The sequence below is a fragment of the Varanus komodoensis genome, unplaced genomic scaffold, assembly GCF_004798865.1.
Source record: "Varanus komodoensis strain SLA01 unplaced genomic scaffold, ASM479886v1 scaffold14_1, whole genome shotgun sequence".
NCBI lineage: Eukaryota > Metazoa > Chordata > Lepidosauria > Squamata > Varanidae > Varanus > Varanus komodoensis.
Window position 1 is genome coordinate 12535749 of NW_025335438.1, and position 16048 is coordinate 12551796.

Genomic DNA, 16048 nt, shown 5'->3' on the forward strand with positions numbered 1-16048 from the left:
CATTGCTTCAGATATAATTGAATAAAATATGTGGTTTACCTCTGCGTGTTTCTTTCCTATTCTTCTTAACCTTTCATTCCATTCTTCCTTTTCCCTGAGATATTGATTGTACTCCTTGTTTCTTTCAAGTCTTAATCTGTCCTAGAACAAAAATTGGAAAATATATTGGATCTACAAGTTTCTTTATAGCACAAACACACAAAGATTTATATACCATTTATGAAGCATTAATAGTAACAGCTAGTTGAAGGTAAGCCTTTAAGCAAACTTACACAACTGTCAGAGTTTAGTACATTATGTCTGCCCTATCTGAGTAAAGCCATGCCCACTGGCACTCTCTGGAACATCCTCAACAATGTTGTACCCCTAAAATTCCCCTGAGTAGGGGAGCAGGGCAGACCTATAGCTCTGCCCCTTAGCCTACTAATCTCCCCTGGTTTCAAACACTACAAAACTTGGCGTTGGTTAGGGATATCTGCACCTATGGGCTAAAGATTTTAAAGATGTTACCTAAGGCTTCAACCAAATGTACACATTTAAATTAATTATTTTAATGGATTTTACAAACAACATAGCCCTGAGGTGTACATCCCTATGGTTCCCTTAGTATACATATTGTTTCAGATATCCATGCTTTATGATCTTGTCTCTAAGATCACAGACACACATCCTCTTGTTATATACACACACAAAATTCTTGCTTAAATCAAAACTGTACTTTCATTACTATTTCAATTTCACATATGCCACATTAGTATTTTTGTTGCTATAAAATACCCATGGAAGCCTTTGCAACAAATTTAAGCAAAACAAAAACTTCAGATTTTTCTTTATAACTTAACATACCAAAAGATCAATTATGCTGCAAAAATGCACCTGAGTCAAAGAGATCATTCAACTAAACTAGAAAAACATGATTTGGCATTTATGTTTGAGGGTGATAGTTTTAATAAATAATCGTTAACTTGTTTAGTAGTGAAGATAAAAAGTACATTGAGAAACATTGTTCCTCAAAAGTTACTATAAGATAATTTTCATGTAATTGGTAGCTGCAAGCAGGAACAATACAGCCTGGGGATGGGGAAGTAAAGGATTTTAAGAATACAAATAGGAAAGGGTGTGAAGTCAAATCTAACTCCTTGCAACATGGTACCCTCCAAATGTTTTTGGCAACAAAAAGTATTGTCAACCAGCTTTTGTGATCTCCAGAAAAGTAATGTTTAAAGAAAAAACATTGTGATATTCTGGGGGTACTTGCGGGATGACCAAGGGTAAAGAATGGAGAAGGAGGGGGTCAACAACCAACAGTGAGGCAAATCATCTGTTATGACAACCAATCCACCATGGCTTTTTGCCAGAGTAAATTAGCATGCTGGGCAAAACTTGCCCTGGGTCAACCTCTGAAACATCAAGTTCTTTGTTTTCTTTATTGCCAACCCTATAAACAACCTCAGAATTTGGGGTATTTGATATTCTTTCTGCCTGGGCATTCTTCATATCTGCTTGCATATCTGGGTTATTCTGAATATCTGCTATATGTTTTATTGAGGTATTACTTCATTGTTCTTATTTTGTAAACCATCTTGTTACCTTTTTTCTTTAATAAAGTTAGTGACACACTATCCTTCAAGAAAGGAAAAAAAGAAGGCATGTCAAGAGGTATGAAACAATAAGTCAAATATAGATTATAGGACAAATCAGAAGGTCCAGGATGTCTTTCAAAAGAGATATGATTTCTCTATAAAATAAAGCTCCAAGCTATGCAGGCTGAGCCAGGGAGAGGGGAGTTGTCACTTCTGAACTGGATTAAAAGTTACATGCCAGTTGCTTTGAGTAGTTGTAGAAAAACCAGTTAGATACAACCACAGACAGACAGACACACAGGCAGACACACACTGTGGTGTAAGACGCAACAGCTATCCTTCATACTGTTCTAACCGTACATGTATACCTACCTAGTGAATAAATATGGGACTGTATTTTCTGGTTAAATTATATCACACAGGTGGCCAGACTTGCTCAACAGAGGAGTCATATATGATAAATGTCAGATGTTTGAGAGCAGCAAGTGGATACCCACAGGCAGTGACCAATGCCTGTGCCTACAAGCCACAGAATAAACTCAAAGAGCTGCATGCAGCTCCCAAGCCTTGGTTTGGTCACCCTTGTTATATCATATTAAAGCTTTGGTCTTCAGAGTCCTGGAAATTCTACATGTTACTTAGGGAAAAAAATCATTTTTGTGCACCTACCTTAGCAGACCTTCTGTCACCAATAGGAAGAGACAACCCCTGAGTATATGGATCAACTTCACCAGAAGTAAGATATTTTTTCTACACAAAATAAAAGCAGTGACTCAGCAGTGAACTAGATCATGCCCCTTATATGAAGTGATATAATTCTAATTAAATCATATAAAATATATTTCTTAAATTTCTTTATAATACTAATTAACACAGTACTTTTTGCCAACAGAGTACAGCTTATTGTGAGAGCAGTAACCTGTGACTGGGTTCACATGAATCAACAACACATAATAGTCAGTCAACCATAGATGGTTTAATTGTCTGAGGCCAGAGTAGTTTTCACAGGGTCAGGCATGCCTTTTTGTAGGGTTTTTCTTACCCATGATTGGTTATTATGACAACTGAACCTGGGATCCTGATTTTCTTGTGGATTGTGGCAACCAGCTACAGAGCTCTCATTTATTTAAAATGAAAAATGGTTGCTCAAAACTGTGTAACTGAAGTTGCATATTTAAAAATGTCTTTTACAAGTGTCTACTTATGGCTGCCCTCTATGTACAGTCAATTTCCAATTTCAACTGTTAAAGGGAGCTGCAGAATCAAGTAAGGTACACAGAAATTGACACGGCAAATTTGCTATGAATTAATTCACATAATTGCAAAGAACCAAGGGAGAAACAACAGTGGAAGAAAAGAAGGGCCTGGCAGCACATTCACAAGCAAAGAAAATGGGGTGGGGGGAAGCCAAAGAAGTTCATGCACCAAAAAGGGGAAGAGGAATCCACCTCTTAGTTTTAAGTGTCAAACTATACTTCTCGGTGCTCCCCACTTTTTCAACACTTCCCCAATACTCCAACTACTCAGGAAAAGGGAGATATTGGTGCTCCCAACCCTTTGCGCAACTCCTTTTCAGAGCACTCACTGCTGCGATTACTATAGTACTCTGGGAATTCTAAAAGGAAAAAAATCAGAAATGCATACAAATGAAATGTCTAGGAAGTAAATTATGGTGATTTTTGTTTCAGTTTAAGAGGTTGGAAATAAAAGGAAAAATCTTTGCACCGCCTGCAGTAATGAATTCTTCTTAGCCCTTAAATTTGTACAACTATCACCTCCCTTTACTTTCCAGCCATTAAATTGGGATACATTTCTCTTCCATCTCTTCCCAGTCCAAAAATGTGCTAATAAAGAACTGAAAAGGGGACAGGGAGTTAGTATCTTTCCTTTCTGAAAGAGATGAAGAATTGGTGAAGTGTTGAAAACATGGGGGACATTGAGAAGTGTCAGTTCAACATTTAAAAGCCACAGGATCACATTGCCAAGAAGAAGATACTGCTCTGTCCATACTGGTGCAGACACTCCCTTGGCTTTCCCTCCTCCCCATTTTAAGTGCTTCTAAACTATTCTATCAGTTCCCTTCTTTCTCTGTTACTTCTCTCTCTGGTCCTTTGCACAAATTAATCTGTGCCAAGTACACAAATTACTCTATTTGCAGTTTCTTGTCAGTTTACTTATATGCTACCTACTCCCCTTTGCCCTTTCCTTTGACAGCTGAAACAGTCAAGAAAATAGACCAGGCCAGACTACACATATTGGAAAGTTATAAGTGCTCATTTAGGCATTTATGAAAGACTGACAAAAATAATTTTAAAAATTACAACCACAACTGTGCATTTTTGAGACACTTTTTTTTTCTTTTTTAAACAGGAGAATGAAAAGGTATAGGGACTCAAGCAAACGTATTTGTTCATTTTTAAGGCACTAAAAATGGCATGGAATAAAGAGGGGTAGCAGCAGTTTTTGCTGCAGAGACCCCAGGGATATACACTGGAAATGGACAGAGGAGGAAAAGAACATGCCATGGAAGCCCAATCATCTGTCATGTGAACAACCAACTTATCTTGGCTTAGTCAAAGGATGGCTTAGTGTATGACGTGACATCCAAGCCATTGCATTAGTACAGCATTATTGAAATGCCAAAAGCAACTTGAGCCATAACATAATTTGCATTTAGTGTGAATTAGCTTTTGAACTACACAATTTATTTTAATCTAAAGTAGATATTTAAAAAGTCAAAACACAATTACTTTATTGCAAAAAAAGTATTAGAGATTAGCAACAGAAAACATGAGGTTTTGTTTAAAAAATTCTATACCTGGAAGTTGCAAACAGAAAACACTATACTTTAGCTGCACAATTTATACCTCAACTATTTTAACAATAAAACACAACTTAATAAACAGGGACACTAATAAGGTGAATACCATGCAGCCTAATTCTATGCATGCTTGCTCAGAAATGTCCCATTATGTTTTATAAGATTTATATTCTTCAAATTGTACATAGGGATTGCACATTTATTTAGTTTATGTAAGTGGGCACAACCAATTGAATTGCCTTCGAGCCATTGAAAACAGATAATCACTCACCCACCAAATAAACCCTAACCCAAAGTGTAACAAAGTATAATTTACTGAAAGCATTATGAAAATAATCATTGAATCAACCTAAACTGATCGACATCAGCATGCATTATAAGCAAACATTCATTGTATAAAAGCTAATGCAGAAAATCAATTTAGCTGTGAAATTAAATACAGAGAAGACAATCAGTGTGGTAAGATGATGTTAATGGAAAATAATGCATAGTTTATCTTGTGGTGAGCAAGTAGCAAGTTGCAAGACAACCACAGAACACAGCAAAGCACAAAGGCATTATTTTTCCCCAAACCTTTCATTAGCACATTGGAACCAAGCAAAATGTTATATCAATTTGAAGATTAGCATGTTGCAAGCACCCTACCTTCTTTTTTGCCTGTGAGATACCCTAAAAGTTAGGAAAATAGACTACTCATAAAGAAGATTATGTCACTGATTTAAGTCTTTTCCTCCCCCACAAAGTAGCATATATATACACATTAAAACTATTTCATTAAGACAATTTTTAACTCTGAGAACTATAGATTTTAAGTATGTATGTTAAAAACTGGATTTGCTGCATTTTAAATGCCTTGTGCAACAAAATATGAAATATCCCCGATGTGCATAAAATTGGAGGAAATTATCAGCACTGAACAGTCTCTACATTGGTTTATCTTATTACTACTACTACATCATCTTATCTAGCATCGACCAACAAATATCCAGTCAGAAAATACTATTAAAGACTTCTAGGAAAATATTTTTAGAAGTCTATTAACATATTAACTTGAGACCACTACTTTCTAGGACTGTCTTGTCCTTTCTGCCATTTTCTCACAGCCTTCAGCTACAAAGTTCAGATACATGATCTATATCTTATGCCTTGATTTTTCTACCTCTAGTTGTTTTCATGTGCTTCCTATTAATTTTTGTATGGTTCAGTACATAAAAATAGTACATAAAAATGTTTAAGATTTCTGACCAGAATCAATGCCCTACTCTCCCTGCCCTACGAAATTTAACATCAATAAATTTGAATAAATGGCTTCCAAGACATTTAGTCCCCCCACCCCCAGTTCATACATTTCCAGTTGCTTTTCCATCAACTTTTCGTTATCATCCATTGTCTGCTTGGTTCATTCTTGCACCCTTATGCTTTCTTAATATGCTCATGATATATTTAGTCTCCTTCAGTGTGTTTTCATTTGTTGGACATAAGCTAGGTGTTCTGTATTTCTATATATGATTACTAAGTCCAAGATGTGAATAAAGTATTAATGCTACAGCCTTGGCTGTGGGTTCCCCATCCCATTACTGTGCCATTCTCTTTTCTAAACCATTCCCTCCAGTCAATGGTATGTCATTCCCTTTACCAAAAAGACAGCATCTCCCTATATCTATTGTATGTTCTTCTTCCCTCTTAAAATCTCCTTCCATAGCCCATTCCAAAGATTTCTTGCCATGCTGGTCTAAAACATACTATATGACTGCAGTAAGAAGTTCTCTTAATATAATCAGTTCTCAATAAATGGCATTTTAAATATACTTTTCATTTGCAACCTGGCAGTAGACAATCAGATCTAAGGCATTTTACCTGAGAAAGGTAACGCCTGTAGTCTTGTCGAAGCTCCTCCTTCAACTTGTGTTTTTTCTGTTCATATTCTTCCCCAAGAGGCAAGCTTAAGCCATATCCTACAAAATGAAGGTCACATCTTAGGCATGATTATGCAAACTACTGACTACTTGCTGGAACTCTGTGACCCAATAGCAAGTTTGATGTATTTTGATGTATTTCTATCAGAATGCAAAACTGATTTTCTTCTTTCTTTTCATGTTTGCTATTCTACCCTGTTTGTAAAGTAATATATTTTCTTTCTTTTATCTTCAATTAGTATGTTTCTCTTATCTTTACCCTTAATAAGATGCCATAAGTGATTCAGCCTGATCAACTGAATCGCTCTGGAATAAAGTTTGGTGGTTCACATAAGGCTATTTCACACATTTTTACATAAGACATGGGTATTCAGAATCTTAAATACCTCTTCAAAATAGTTTACACATGCATGTCTATCACTTGATGACCGCAGTAATAATCTGCATCTATATATGAGGCAAATATAACAAATATAGAAATTGTATCAGCTCACATGACTACTAACATAATACTTCTTAACCAAGCTAGTTCAATTAAGTTGAAGACATCATATAAATTGAAGTGCTATTTAAACATGTATGAAACAGGCCTTAATGATGGCAATGATTTGTTTTTTTCTGTGAAAGAAGCAGCTACCCACAGTATAAAGGTACAATTCAACAAACATGTGTTATAACTAGGTAACAGAAACCACAAATATATTTTCCAACAATTCCAGCACCATCCATTTTCAATTTAATTGTCCCTTAATCCAACAAAAAGAATGGTGTGCCATTAGGAAGCAAGGCTAGGAATGCTAGTTGCCTTTTAAATTAAGCGGCATTTTAATTGTTAATATTATTGGATTTTATCTGGCCAGGGCGGCTTATTTTATATTGTTATTTTTGTATTTTTAATTTTAATATTTATATTTTTAATTTAATGTTATTTATTTTTAACTTATTGTTGTAAGCCGCCCCGAGGCTTCGGCGAATGGGGTGGCATAAAAATGTTTTAATAAATAATAATAATAAATAATTTCTCTGGATAATTGAGACTGCATTAGCAAAGACAAGAAAAGCAAGAACATTTGTCAATTCAGAATTGAACTCATTTACTGCATCAGCTTGTATTAAAATAAGATGTCAAAAACCACTTTTAAGCACACATTTTATGATAAATTCTTCTCTGAAAGTCATTAAAGAAACTCTGAATTGTGAAGAAACTGAACCTAGCATAAAAGCAGCACAAAGTAGCCAAACTTGCACTAAGTAAACAGATTTAGAAGTAGGCACTGTTAAACTGGATGGAACTACCATCTGAGTAAATATGCACAGGATTAGATTGTATTGGTTTTTGTGATTTTTTTCTAGGATATATGGGTGTTGATACTTCATTTCCAGGGGAGGAGAACAAAATGAGGTGCTTACCAGAAGAAGTTGGAAGATTCCAAAGATACGCAACTGTTAGCCATGTATTCTATTTTAAGCATGTTTTGACATCAAACTAAATTCTAATTGAGGAATTTTTTCCCTTCTATAATGGATTGGTGTCATTTTATTTTTATTACACACTAAATTTATAAAATATATGCAAGTGAGGGAATATGGCAATGCATTTAGGGGCAAAAAAAAATCTCACTTTTGGCCTCATAATGTACATTATTCTGTGATAATAATTAGCACAGCCTAGGCATGTCATTCCTTTGTGACATCATGAAAATATTTAAAAATAAAGGGAAAAGATACCTTCAACTCACTTAAAAGGCAGCAATCTTGATCGTCCTAGTACAATGCCAGGCCTCTTTTCACTGGCAGTTGGATTCATTACCTTCAAGAACAACAGCCTTGGGCTAAATACAAACACTTGAGCTAAAATTCTGTTTTGTATTTTTGTGAATATATTGCATTTTAGTAATGACAGCTGGGAGCAACCTTGACTAGTCCCTTCAAATGAAATTACTAGTTTATCTTGCCTGCTTGAAGCACTGTATTGGTAAGGAAAATATACTCATTAATATAGCTTACACAGAATATCAACTACTAACCATGAGAAGAAAATGAACCTACATTGACAGAGGCAGTTTACTTTTGGATACCAAGTACTAGAACAAACTGGAAAAGAGAACCTGCACTATCCTGCTTGTGAGATTCAGCAATCCACTGATAAAAAGAGAATGCTGGAAAAGATTGGTCTTGATCTGATTAAACAAGCTAATTCTTATGATCTAAGACAGAGTAAACTTATGGCTCAGAAGTCAAATACAAAAGACATACTTTTTTGGGTGCTGCCATGATGTTTTCTCAGAGGGCTCTGAGGGTAAGTAGTACTTAATTGTTATTTTAGGTCATTTCTAGTGATGTCATGTTTGCCTACTCTCAGGCTGACTTCATCATATTAAACTGTTTCAGCAAAGATATTACAAGATGAGTACTGCTTCATGAGGTTCTTTTTAAGCTTCTCAGACTTGTACACTTACGTATAAAATACATTAGCATATCAGAACAGATAAAAAATCAGAAGTCTACATCAATTTAATCCTGAACTTTCAGACTGTCAGGAAATTTAGAGAGCAATTCTATGAGCCCCCAACATCATCTGTGAGGCCATAGGACTATTCAGAGCCCTAGCTCTGAAATCTATCTCAGAACTAGGACTCTGAAGATTGAGCCCCCCACTTCCCACAGACAGCAAAGAAACTGCACACTGGATGTTCCCCTCCACGAGGTTGCAACTGGGCCATGCAAGGGGAAAAACAGGCATGCTCAGAGGTAGGGAAGACAGGAGGGCGGGATCAAGGACTTGCACTGATTCCTATCAGTGTCTCAGTTTCCTTTCTTCTTAAGTACTTTATATAGATTGCTGAAAATGGCCATTCAGATAAAATACCTGATGTGAGTCATGGTGGCAGAGACCGGTACTTCCACAACTCATTCCAGGCATAGGATGCACATAACTCATTCCAGGCACAGGATGCACATAAACCTCCAAGTTTGTAGGTTTCTGCTCATCAAAGGAACAATCTGCACTCTTTTTACTTTATGTTTACAGTTAGAAAGAGCAAGCAGAAGAATTATCAAGGCTATATTAATGCCAGCTCCTATTTAATAGGGAAAGTTTTTATCATAATAAATGACAGTGCTGGCTACTAAAAATATAACCATTCAACTTCAACTAATAAATTTTTCCCTAGAGAAAAAAATATTGGGACTTTTATACTTTCTGCAGAAAGAAGGAAAAGCTTGTGAGGGGAGTGGCAGAAAAATGGCTCCAGGGCAAAATATTAAGCAGGCCCTCTTACCTTAATTTCTTCATCTATAAAACATTATCTGCTCTTAATAATGGTCCAATAGCTAATTCTATGCATTTTTAGTAACCACTTTTCAGTATGTGTGGAGATATCTTTATTCTAGATTTATGCTAAACAATCATACTATTGGAACAATAATCTATCCAGACTTTTTAATTTCATTTTTATATTCTTGAATGCATTTTGTCCTTACAAAGCAGCAAGGTAAGTCAGTATTTTATATTACAATGAATAGAAAAAGACAGACTTACCACATACAACAAGTCCAGGCAAGAATTAGAACACAAACTGAAAGCTGCCAACTCCAAGCTCAGCTCTTAAGATACTGGGTGGCACTGGTTGCTAAATGAAACTCTCATAAAAGTTACAGTTCTTGGTACTAAACGTCAATGGTCCAGTTTGTACTTCAGATCAACAATGGTATTGAAAAACCTGTGTTGTTGTGGACAAATGATCTGCAGTCAATTCTGTTCAATTCCTATTATTGAACTAAATCAGGACATTGATGGGATCATCTCCCAGCTTTCTGTTGGGATGAACAGTGGCTACACTTAGGAATCCCAAGTTTACTTAATCATTCCTTAAAGAGCTTCAGACTGTGTTTGGTTAACAGTACATGCCAAACTAAAGAGCCCTCAATTCTAGGTTTGAACATCCATCTAAAGTAGTACTTATTTTATGACTTTCAGCCAGGACACATTTAACTCAGCTAATGGACTGGCAACTCTATCGATTCCAGTCTGAAAACGACATTAATTCAATACAAAGCAACACCATTCTTACTCTTCTTTCAAAAAATTAAAGCCAAAGTTTACCTAACATTATTTCTTTACCCAAGCATATGTTCTGCAATATCTGTTTGTAATTAGTTCAGTACAAGTTTGTATGATCATTTTTCCAGCAAGCTAGAGTGCCATTCTCAGGACAAAGAGAACCTTGATCACAGATGAAAGCCACAAAACAAAGCAGCATGGCAGTCTATAGGAAAACAAATGTAAGCAACAGAAACACAACTACCTTCTGAGGGACACCAGAGATGTTGCTAGGTAACAACTGACTTGATACAAGACCCTTCACAGAAGGTAGGCATCAATAAGCACAAGATGAAAAAATGGGTCATATCTGGATGAAAATTTCACCCTCAAAAAAGTAAATAGTAACCTGCTTATCAAAGGAGAGTGACCGATACCTGAGATGCAAGGTTTTAGAAAGATAAGTAGCTATATTTTTCTTAAATGCACACCAAATAAAGAAGCAATGTCAAAAAAGTCTCATTTTTCTACTTTAAAGGAATGAAATCTGTTAAAGGAGATGGAGTTTGTTTATAATTTGAACATCAATCTAAACTAGTGCTTCCATGTAGCCTGAAGGGCCTGATCATGCCCCATCTTGGAAGCTAAGCAGGGTCAGGCCTGGTTGGAATCTGGATGGGGGACTTCAACATTGTGAACACCCAGAGAGCTTTGGCTATGGGTGGTATAGAAATATAATTAATAATAATAATATAATTTCACAAATATGAAAAGTTGTATATACCATTAAAGCCTTTATTGAAAACCAAGGGTACATTCAGACTACATTTTCCTTATACCATACAAAATCTTATCTATTGTAGATTACCTGTGACTGCACAGGGGGCAAAGGCTAGAAGGTATTCATAACTGCCAACTATGTCTTATGGTATAACATCAGTAAAGCATTACTGCATCTTTGGAACTACAGCCAAGAAGTTCCTCATGCATTATATCCCTTCAAAGAGCAATCAACCTGCATAGGAATCCTTCTGAATGGGATCCAATGTGCCCTGCACTTCAGCTGACTTTGTTGACCACAAGGGCTATCACTGCAATAGGAAGACAGCATTTTCTAGAGGAACTGCAGAAATGAACATAATTACTTGTTTCCAGAATGTGATAGTTCAGACAAGTTAATTTCTGGTTGTTTTAAGAAGCACTAACTTCTCACTCTGCTGGTGATGGTCCTACTAGATCTCAGGAAGCAGCACTAGATATTGCCCTCTGTGTCACAAAAGGGATATTTTCAAAATTTTTATCTCTTATTTGTGGGAAGGAGTATGTTTAAGATACTTTGTAAGTTTGCTAGAGCATAGTAAGGTTTTAGCATAGATGGAAGATACAATAAACTGACAGATACAATAATGTTTTCCCTTAATATGAGACAATAACTATCTACAGCGAAATGAAACATGAATACCATCTGTACCAGGCTGTTGATTATTTGGTGGAATGTTTTCTTTAGCCATGGATATTAGTATTTTGCTTGTCTCTGAAAGCTTCTCTGAACTTTTATTCTGCAAAGAAGAAAAACAAAAAAAAAAAAAAAAACACAGAATATGGCAGAATTAACATGACTAGAACAAAATGCTTTAATTTCTGCAAGTTCAATTGAATATGATAAGGAACTGCAGAATGTTTCTAAGAATAATTGCCACTAATGCAAGTATTATTATCCCCCACCCCGAACATGTTCAATGGACGGATCAATATGTGCACCTTATCTGAGAACTGTACTGTACTGCCTGGCGACGGTGACACATGCGCTGGTGACTTCCCGCCTAGACTTCTGTAACGCGCTTTACGTGGGGCTTCCCCTGAAGACGGTCCGAACACTTCAATTGGTGCAAAGTAGAGCTGCCAGGTTGCTGACGGGGACGGGGCGTTATGCTCACATGACTCCAGTCCTCCGTCAGCTTCACTGGCTTCCCATTGAAGCCCGGGCCCAATTCAAGGTGTTGGTGATGACCTATAAAGCCCTAAACGGCTTGGGTCCTGGCTACCTGAACGAGTGCTTACGTCCGTATATGCCCGACCGCCCTTTGAGATCTGCGGGAGAGTCCCTTCTCCGGGAACCCTCCATGAAAGAAATTAGGAGAGTAAGTAGTCGGAGGAGGGCTTTCTCTGCGGTGGCGCCCAACCTATGGAATTCACTCCCCAAAGAGGTCCGTCTGGCACCGTCGTTACTGGTTTTTCGGCGCCAGGTAAAGACCTTTTTATTTAAACATCATTTTAATTGTTAAAATATATGATCTGGCCAAGGCAACTTCTTCTTCCTTCTCTTTTCTCCTCCTATATTATTTATTTACTTATTTTATACTGATAATTTTAATTTTATATTATTATGTTCATAACTCAGTGTATTTTTTGTATTTTTGTATTTAATGGTAATTTATTATGTTCTATTGTATTTCAATGTATTTTATTGTGTTGTAAGCCGCCCCGAGGCTTCGGCAAGGGGCAGCATAGAAATGTTATAATAATAATAATAATAATAATAATAATAATAATAATAATAATAATAATAATAGGATGGATGTTAGTATACATGTACTAAAGAAGCCTAGATGCTATCTAGACAGACATAAGTCAGATCCCAGCTTCAACTGCAGAAATGCATTTAGAGGTTGGAACTATGGCTGCCTCCCTCTGCCCTCATAGCCTGTGTACTTCTTGCTTCAACAGGGAAAGGGGGACATTCTGGGAGAAGGAGAGGAGCAAGCCTCTGCCAGAATTTGATGCATCCCAATGGTCCCTCAGCTCCTCCTACTTTTGCAGTGCCAAAAGACAAAGACAGCTGAAATCAACTCTCTGTACCTTCTGCCAGGTGAGGGAATCAGAGAGGCAACACTTGCCCCCACACTCCTCCCACTCATGACTGGATGCTTATAATCCGCCAACTTCTGTTCCAGATAGGCAAATTGGATGGCACCATCCATAAACAACATATAACCCTGACCTTTTAAAGGGTTTAATAGGAACACAGACATTATACTAGGTCAGAATATTTATCTATCTAACATGGCATTGTCTATTATGACTGGGAACAGCTTTCAAAATTGTCAGATAGAACTCTTTCAAATCACATGTAACCTGATCCTTTTAACTGGAGATGCTAGGGACTGAATTTGGAACCTTCAGAATGTAAATCACATGCTCCAGCACAAAGTTATTATAACTAACACTATATAACAAGTGATATACAAGTAGCTTATATTTATTTCTTCTAGTTGTCATTCTCTTAAAATTCTCAGAGCCTCCAGAGGGCCAACTTTGGATAATGTTACTATTTATGATTTTTAGGACTGTAGTCCAAATATTGTCAACATTGCACTTATTGGAAATATGTGGCTGACTTTTATGTCAGCAAAGGCCATAAACATATATTTTAATTTCTGTTTGGCTCTCTTTATAATATCACATACAAACACTTTTTAATCAACTTTATTTACTCACTTAACAATAAGGGACAGGCACACAGAATAAAATCTCAAGAGTAAAGTATTTAAGAGACTTTAACCTGAATTATAGGAATAATGCTCTGCAACTCAACATTAATACCTTACCTGCATTTCCATGTAAGGAGGATCATTTTCAAGTTTTGCTTTGTCTTGTGCCAGCTTGGCTTTTTGTTCTTCAATAAACTGGTCTAGGTTTTCAGTTATCATTTTTTGAATCCTGGAAATGATAAAGGATTATTGAAGTTAGTGCCTAAGGGACAAATAACAGAAAAAATCTTCTACAGCTATGACTCACACAGTATTAATCATAAATATACATATTATACAGGAGCAAAGCAGCCTCTCAAGACCTTGGCTTACAGACTGTAAAAGTTTCAGCAGTTAACCTTAATTAGATTCAGCACAACTCCAGTGTAAAGGCAGATACACTAAACAATACTAATGGGACTGGCTTGTGGTTTCTGAAGAAAGTAAAAGCTTCATTTTCAAATTGTTTAAACTGTTCAGTGAAATTGAATCTTAAAATAAGTTAAAGAATCTTATGAATTTATATGAATATTTAAAAAGCTATAAACAGAATTTGTATTAATCCGAATTCTTGAGCAACTGATATAGATGGTTGAATCTAAGACGAAAAGAAAAAACAACAAAGAAGCCAAAGAGATCTCTCTGTTGGATGAACGCTGTATAATTATTTTAAAACTCAATGACTTGACATGGATATTGAATGCCTTATAGAGCGCTGGACGAATGTTGAATAGCTATCTTTTTAATTTGGTGGAATAAAGCTTAAAGAATAAGTGATTTAACTGGATTCTGAATATTGATTTGTTGGTCTTAAATTGTTGATGCCACAAAGACAACCACAATGAAAAATTCACTCTGTCTGGAATCATGAAATAAGAAGATCATCAGATTTGAGTCTAATTAGTGCTACTAGACTAACACGTACAGAGAGTGAAGAGAAATTGGAAGGAGTCTCAGGAAGCAAAATGGCTGAAGAAAAGACCTTGAAAGCTTTAAGAAGATTCTGGACTCAAGTATGAAAGAACAGAAAGAGGATAATTCTTAAGAACTGAAATGGATGAGAGAGCAGTTCAAAGAGGATATTAATCAGATGAAAATTGAAAATCAGAACGCTTTTACAAAAATGATGAATCAAATGAAGGTGATGGAGAAGAAATTCAAAGAAACAGGGCACTGGTTAAAGCTAACACTTTGCATATAATTTGCCATTCTGAAAAAATAACAGAGCTAGTGAAAAATGTTATTGATTCTTTGAAGTGATGTGCTTGCATGGTTTAAAGAATTGATGCCAGATGTGAAATGGGAAGAAGACAATATAGAGAGAATACATCATGTTGGCCTCCAAAGCCAGGTTAGAATAACTCTGAGAGATGTATTGATAATATTTTCCAACTTTTATAAGAAAGAAAGGCTGATGAGAAAGTTGAGAGAAAATTTGGGTCAACTAAAGTTTAAGGATGCACCTATTCAAGTGTTTCCAGATTTATGTTCCATATTATTTTTTAGGAATTCATTGCAAACATTTAAGATTATTTTGTTGAAGAATAATGTTAAATATACTTGGAGATACCCAGTGTATATGACAGTCTGGCATAATAAAAAATAGTACAGAATAGAGTCACTGGAACGAGGTTAAAATTGGTGCATGAATCAGGCCGTATAGATGAAGAATAGTGAAAGGAAGAAATTGAAAAATGAGCCAGAATAGAATACAAGATCAAGAATTTACTTCAAAAAGAAAGAATTTGAGCAGTTGGTGGATTTTCTTCAACCCTGGCTACTGACTACAGAAAAGCAGATCTTGCAGCAGTTCAAAAGCTTCTACAGGATGAAAAGAAAAGAGATGAGCTATAAGGGGCAATGGGGAGTCTTTCTCCAATTTAGACCATTAAATGAGTTGAAGAAGAGGCATTCTAGGTTAATAGTTAGGAGGTAGAAGGTAACTTACACTCTACTTTATGGTTATGGGTAATTATTAGGTAAGGTTTATTATATAAGAGATAAGTAATAATTTATAAGTAAGATAGATGAATGTATAAATAGAGTAGATCTCTAACTTTGACTAAGCTAAATATACTAGATGAATTTTGAATATGTGAAGTATAAATGGGAAAGACAGTATTGAGAATTTAAAGAGTTAAAGAATTTAAAGAGTT

The 16048-nt window shown here is 35.9% G+C and overlaps 1 protein-coding gene across 5 annotated transcripts in view; it reads right to left on the reverse strand.

The window, feature by feature from the left end:
• The window catches only part of CSPP1 (centrosome and spindle pole associated protein 1), an 83778-nt gene that overhangs the window by 64555 nt on the left and 3175 nt on the right, over positions 1-16048 (reverse strand). For 3 of the 5 annotated variants that reach the window (XR_006414080.1, XM_044424068.1, XM_044424067.1), the window contains exons 2-7: positions 13971-14082; positions 11825-11921; positions 6262-6359; positions 5050-5073; positions 2253-2333; positions 40-141 (exon numbers count right to left, since the gene is read on the reverse strand). Coding sequence is in view for 4 of the 5 variants with exons in the window: in XM_044424068.1 (XP_044280003.1) it covers positions 40-141; positions 2253-2333; positions 5050-5073; positions 6262-6359; positions 11825-11921; positions 13971-14082 (514 nt within the window). In the remaining variant the exon portion in view is untranslated. The remainder of the gene's footprint in view (positions 1-39; positions 142-2252; positions 2334-5049; positions 5074-6261; positions 6360-11824; positions 11922-13970; positions 14083-16048) is intronic. The other 2 variants (XM_044424070.1, XM_044424069.1) reach the window with 1 other exon arrangement.